Source organism: Malania oleifera, chromosome 8 (assembly GCF_029873635.1).
Source record: "Malania oleifera isolate guangnan ecotype guangnan chromosome 8, ASM2987363v1, whole genome shotgun sequence".
Classification (NCBI taxonomy): domain Eukaryota; kingdom Viridiplantae; phylum Streptophyta; class Magnoliopsida; order Santalales; family Ximeniaceae; genus Malania; species Malania oleifera.
The window spans coordinates 41,913,645-41,921,001 of record NC_080424.1 but is presented as its reverse complement, the minus strand read 5'-3'; the positions used below and the strand labels follow the sequence as shown (position 1 = coordinate 41,921,001).

The 7,357-nt window shown below is 35.2% G+C and overlaps 1 protein-coding gene across 1 annotated transcript; it reads left to right on the top strand.

The window, feature by feature from the left end:
- The first annotated feature begins 2,551 nt into the window (after window positions 1–2,551).
- On the top strand, window positions 2,552–3,743 carry LOC131162537 (protein PHOSPHATE-INDUCED 1-like). The gene has a single exon (XM_058119134.1). The coding sequence runs from the start codon at window positions 2,621–2,623 to the stop codon at window positions 3,572–3,574; it is 954 nt and encodes a 317-aa protein (XP_057975117.1). The 5' UTR covers window positions 2,552–2,620; the 3' UTR covers window positions 3,575–3,743.
- The last annotated feature ends 3,614 nt before the right edge of the window (window positions 3,744–7,357 follow it).

Below are 7,357 nucleotides of genomic sequence, written 5' to 3'. Positions count from 1 at the left end.
TTTTACCCAGATAAACAAAACCTATTCTCTTTCATATTCTCCTCCAAATTTCCAGCCCATTCAAAACAAACTCCTCAAGCTGTGTGCAGAAAGTCATGACCAGTTCATTCATGATCATCCACTCTGGAAAAACCCAGAATTTTTCATTCACATTCCCTTCAAACTCAATGAAGATGTCAGCCCGACCAAGGCCTCTCATCCGGGAATGTCTCCATCAGACCTCAAGCTAGCCAGAGAAGAATGTTATTCTTTATTAAAGCAAGTTCTAATTGAACCAACCAATCCTCTTGGGCATGTCAAGCATTTTATGTTGAAAAAAGATCAGAGAAAATTAGAGGAAAAAAGAGATTGGTTATTGATTACAAGCCATTGAATGTGTTCATCAGGGATGATAAATTCCTTATTCCAAAAGTCAGAACACAATTCATCCATCTTGCCGAGGCAGAAATATTTTCCAAATTCGATCTGAAAGGTGCTTTTTGGCAACTCGGGATTCATCCAGATGACAGATACAAGACAGCTTTCTGTATTCCGAATGAACAGTTCCAATAGACAGTTTTACCCTTTGGCTTAAAAATTGCGCCATCACTATTTCAAAAGGCGATGACCAGGATTTTCAATCCTATCCTGCATAGTACTTTGATTTACATTGATGATATTCTATTATTTTCTAAAAGTCTTGCAGATTATCATCACCTTCTTGAACATTTCCACCAGCTGGCATCACAGTATGGGATAATGCTGTTAGAAAAGAAACGCATGATTGGACAGCAAGAAATTGATTTTATGGGGATGAAAATATCCCATGAAACCATCTGTCCAGGTCCTCATCTTACAGAGCAATTATTACAATTTCCTGATGATAATCTTTCTATCAAAGAAATACAACAATTTCTTGGCATCATTAATTACTTTGGGTCTTCTTTTTCTTCAAATCAATATGTGCCGCCATATGATTTCACTAATTTGATCCTGCCCACAAACTTGGCAAACATTAAATACATTATATTTATCATTATCAAAAACGAGATAGGACTCAAAAAGTCAATATTGAGATTTGATTTTGTTTTCTCCAAGTCTCAAGGTTGGAACCTTCATCATAAGTGAGGGATTTTCTAATAAAGATAGGAGGTGTCGCCCTCTTTTTCCAAAAAAGAAAAAAAGAAAAAAAAAGGTAGCTTCTTTTGCAGACCACCATCGACTGTTCATCTCCCCATTGGCTCTCTTTGTAAACCACCATTGCCTCTCTCTGTAAAGCCCATCAGCTCATAGTGTATAGAAGAAGCATAGGGTTGCGCCTCCTTATATACCACCATCAACTCTCTCCGGCGCCTCACCAATAGTGACTTTCTCAAATATCCCTTGTGTAGCTTTTAGCCACTATGACCATGCCTGCTCACAACCTTTATATTTCATCTGTGAGCTTTGAAAACCTCAAATCTACGACCAAAGTCACCACAAGTTATAGGTATGAACATATTCTTCTCCCTCTATAAACCTTATTTTTGATATCCTTTGCTTTTCTTTTAGACTTGGGTTTCTGATGTTGGGAATGGGGATTCTAAGGATTGGATTCATTTTTCTTCTTATGGTTAGACAGATTGAATTATTAGGATTTTAGATGATTTAAAGAGGGAAAGACATTCCAATTACTTTTTCTATAAGCATGTCCGGTTATTTATTTTTGGTTATTCTCCTTAGTTTATTTTTAATTACAGTATTTACAAATTATAGGTATATAAGTCATTTAATAAATAGTTTTATTTTAAAATTAAAACAAATCTTTATAGTTTCCCATTATATTCTTAACTTAGCATTATTTCATAAAAAATAAAAAGTTTAAAATTTAAAAATCTTTATAAATTCCATTATCTCGTAAAAGTAATAAATTATACATGCAAAGAACATACATTGCATGCACAATGCACTCACATATTGTACTTGTTAAAATGTAAAGACCATAGGATTCACCCTTAACTAGTCTCTATTAAAATTGTACTTACATATATATGAATGAAATATAAATAAATAAATAATCTTAATCATAAATAAAATGCTCTAGGAAAACTTTTAAGGTTAACTCATAAAATTAAATTATTAAAAAACTTATACACATGAGTATTAATATTGACCCAAATTGAATTATAGAGAAATAGTAACGTTTCCTAGCTAAAATTTGAAATCTTTTCACCTTTGCAAAAGCCACACAAAAGGACCACCTCAGCAGCATCGCATTAAATGTACCTCGAATCCCTTTATTATTATTATTAATTTTTTTATTATGCACTCTAGCTGTTAAAATGCTGGAGCTCCTTTTGAACATCCACAAATCCCAACCCCCTTCCCTTCCCCACCCCAACCCGCTCCACCCACTTTCAACCATTAATTAGTAAAACGCGCAACGCCGACGCATACGCATGTGTCACTAATTGCGTCGAGCTGGCACCACTTTAACCCCCACTCTCCATCGTGTTTCCTACTGGTTTCCCTCCCACACCCCTCGATCCCTCTTCATCCTAATCCCAATTCCCAAATGCCATACTATATATACGTGCACCCTGCTTCTTCATCCCATCACTTAACCCTTCACTTCAAACATCAAGTAATTACCCAATCCTTAATGGCTACTTTCGTTTCTTCCCTTTTCCTCCTCCAACTCTTCCTCTTCGTTTCTCTGCTTCATTTTACCTCCGCCGCCAGACAACTCCCCCGGTCGGCTCAAGACCCTACTCTTGCCTTCCGATACCATAACGGTCCTCTCCTCACCGGACCACTCTCCGTCAACCTCATCTGGTACGGCCACTTCAAGCCTCCCCAGCGCGCCATCGTCTCCGATTTCCTCACCTCCCTCTCATCTCCCCAACCCCCCATGGCCCAACCCTCGGTTTCCACCTGGTGGACTACCGTCGAGAAATACTATCGCCTCCTTAATTCTAAGAAGCCCTCTTCGGTTGTCCTCTCCCTCGGCGGTCAAATACTAGATGAGACCTACTCTCTCGGGAAATCGCTCACCAGTCAGCAGATCGAACGGCTGGCAGCGAAGGGCGAGCAGAAGAACGCCATTAACGTCGTGTTGACGGCCTCCGATGTCGCGGTCGAAGGCTTCTGCTCCAGCAGCTGCGGCAGACACGGATCGTCCCAGAGCTCCAGGACCCGAGGCGGCAAGAGCTCCAGATTTGCTTACATTTGGGTGGGTAACTCCGAGACCCAGTGCCCGGGTCAGTGCGCCTGGCCGTTCCACCAACCCATCTACGGACCCCAAACCCCGGCCTTGTTATCGCCCAACAACGACGTCGGTTTGGACGGCATGGTCATAAACCTGGCTAGCCTTTTGGCCGCAACTACTACAAACCCATTTGGAAATGGGTACTTCCAGGGGGTAACCGGGGCTCCGTTGGAGGCTGGTTCCGCTTGTCCGGGGATTTACGGAAAAGGGGCATATCCGGGTTACGCCGGAAGCCTGTTATTGGATAATGCGGGTGCCAGCTACAATGCGCATGGTGCGAATGGGAGGAAGTACCTGCTTCCCGCATTGTTTGATCCCTCCACGTCATCGTGTTCTGCGCTAGTTTAAACTTAAACCAAGTATATATACGGGATACGAAAATCAGTGGGGAGCTTATAGTTTAGATGTAGGGGAGCATAGCTGCCTGAAATTCTTTTATTTGTTTATTTATTGATCTTTTTTTTTTTTTTTTTTATTGATTTCAAGACTCAAATAATATTTTTTTATTGATAAGAAACAATTTTTTTTTATATATTTCTAATACATGAAATTAAAATGCATATGAATTCACATGTGACATAATTAATATACAGTTGTTTTAAATAGAATTTAGTTATAACACTTAATCTTATTGGTTTTATTTAAAGTGAATATAAAATTAAAACAATGTACAACTTGAATATGAAACCTCATATATGTCAACTATGGTTTCATCCCATTGACTAAATTTAACCAATTAAGCAGCTTAAAAAAGGTTTGTTGTGTTGGATTATTTATCTGATAGATCAACAATAAATACCAATACTTTGCGAACAAAAGATATGAAACTTGGAATTGGAGAGGTGCTTTTTTTGGTGAATAGACTATTTTGCGTATTTTTGTTTTTCTCTACAAAATATAAAATATTGGCAAGATATAAAAGATTATTTCAAAATATATAGAGCATAAACCATGCACAAGATATAATTAAAAGAGTATAGGAAAGAAAAACTTGACAAACGATATTAATGTGTTTCAGCCCCTTGCCTATGTCCACGCCTTGAGACACACTCAAAGATTCTCAATCCACTATCACAATCTTTTTCACCAGTGGAAAAGTTTTTACACCATAAGGGAGTCAGTCCCTTTATGCTCACCCAAAGCCTTTCAACAAAGTTTACCAAGAACCCTTACAATTCGATTCATCAATAAACTTCACACCAGAACAAATCTCTTTTGCTCACATAGAGCCCAAAAAAGGGAATTTTAACACTTGGTTCACAAAGAACCCTTTACAAGATGAATATGAATTACAACAATGCTCCTTGAATGAGCTGATATTTGATACAATGAAAACTGGCCTCACATAACTCTCTCATAGTGATTAAAGAACAAGAGAGATGTTGAGCACAAAGATGATGAACTAAAATGTAGTATGCTTGGAAATGATATGTAATTACTAAATTTTTGGACTTGTATTTATAGGCAAATTAAACTACTAGTCGTTTAATGACCATTGGCTTTATAAAATAATTAAATACTTTGAAAACTAGTCGTTTATAGCCGTTAGGTTTAGAATCTCAATGCAAACCATCGAAAAATTCCCTAAACTATTGACAGTTCCCCCTCAAACCGTTGACAATTTCATTCAGGCCAAAATCCATTAAATTCTCTACCTGAAACCTTCGATGCACTTGGGCCAAATCGTTGACGGTTTGCCCTGTTTCTTTATTAACTTGATTTAGGTGCTTAAATGAGGTTTTAACCCAACCGGGACTAAGTCTATAAAAGATTACAACGCAAAGATGATTTAGAACTTGTCCCATATTAAAATATATTTGAGTATAGGATATTTTTATCAAACTCTTTGTGTTGTCTTTGAAAATCATGAAATTAAACTTATGACTTAATGAAATCCTATAAACTCTTATGAACTAGTATGCACATGCAATTTGCTCAACTTTTATTCAATAAACATGCGTGAAACAATATTGCAAGAGCTACAACAGTTCCTAGCTCACACACTCCCCATTACCTTATGACTTTACATTTGCTTTATTGGATGTGCTTAAAATCTTCCGAGTGTTTGTCCACTTTGAAATTTTCTACTTGAATGTCTACTCGATCTTTGCCTATGAGAGTGTTCGTTTGATCTTTGCACTAAAACTCGTATCTATGTGATTTTGCCACTTATACCTATTACAGTTTAGTATGTAAAGATTAGTTTAACTTAGAACTACTAATAGGTTGTTATCATCAAAATACGACAATTAGGATCATGTAACCAATCAGACTAATAGTGTTTATTTTGGATGATATAATTTGTTCTATTATACTAAATAATGTTTTAATTAAATAGATTAAAAATTGTATTTAATTTTACTTTTACAAGGAAGAAGATTTGAATACATGTATTCTTTCTTAAACAGTATGAAGCTGATATAATTGAAAAAAAAAAAATCAACCCTTATCTATATACATGGGTTAAGAAATCACTCTTTATTGTGTAAATTATGAACTAATTTTAACTTGGTCAAACTTAAGGAATATCAATTCGCAAAAAAAATGCTCAAGAAAAACTTTTAGGGTTAACTCATGCAATAAAGTGACTGAAAAACTTATACACATGAGTACTTTTCAGTGACATTGAAATTGTGATTAGTAAAAGCTTCTATTTTTAATTGAATAAAATTAATTTATCAATTAATTAATGAAACTTTAGAGGAATAATAATGTTTCATACGTTAAGATTTGAAACCTTAACGCCTTTACAAAAGCCACATAAAAGGACCACCATTGCATTAACTATACCTCTAATCCCTTTATTATTATTATTATTATTAATTTTTTATGTACTCCCACCACTGCCCCGCTCTATTAGGGGTAGCAAAATAGGTTGGCGGGTCAGTTTTGGATATGTCATAAACATGTGTGGATTAAACGTGTTTGGATTCGAGTTGACCCATTTATTAATAGGTGACTAACATATAAACTCAAATTCGTTTGTTAAATGAACGAATCATAAATAGGTACCCATTAAACACACATTTAAAAATATAATTTATTTATTTAATTATTTTTTAGCATTTCATCAAAATTGACTTCTTTTCTTTTAAAATAAAAATAGCACACTTTTATTTTATATATTAATTTCTTAACAAAAAAACACAAAACTTAGAAAATATAGTCAGCGAGCGAGGAGTGAGGAGGTGTCGAGGTGAGTTGCAGACCTATTTTAACTATGGTTTTATCCCATTAATTAAATTTAACCAATTAAGTAGCTTAAAAAAGGTTTGTTGTATTGGATTAATATCGTATAGATCAACAGAAAATGCTAAAACTTTGTGAGCAAAGATATGAAACTTGGAATTGGAGAGAGGTGCATTTTTTAATGGCAAGACAAAGGATTCATTCATTTTAAAAAGCAAATGCAAGCCACGATAATTCAGTAAAAGTCATGTAAAGGGTGTGTTTATTTTGAAGGATATGATTTGTAATATTATACTGAATAAAGTTTAATTAAATCGATTAAAATATTTTTTTGTATTTAATTTTCTAATTACAAGGAAGAAGATTTGAACTCCTATATATATATTTTTTAAGTTGTATGAAGCTGAAATAATTGAAAAAAAGAAAAAAGAAAAATCAACTCTTATCTATGTACATGAGTTAAGAAATCTCTCCTTGTGTAAAATATAAATTGATTTTAACTTGATCAGGATTAAGAGTGTCAATTCATAAATTCCAAGAAAACTTTTATGGTCAATTCATAAAATAAAGTTACTGAAAACTTATATACTGTAATTAATTGATTAATTAATGAAATAAAATAAAAACTTTAGTAGCAGATTGCATTAACTGTACCTTTGACCCCTTTATTATATTTATTATTATTAGTATGCAACTCTTAGCCGTTCAAGCGCTGGAGCTCTTGGGACATCACTCCTTTGAATATCCACTCCCTCCCCGCTCCGCTCCATCCATTTTTAACCATTAATTAATAAAACACGCACCACCGACGCGTACACAAGTGTCAGTTTGCTTATTGCCTTTCCTCTCCTTCTTACTGGTTTCCCCTCCACACCTCTCGCTCCTCATCCTAATCCCCAATTCCCAAATGCCATACTATATATACATGCACCCCACGCAGCC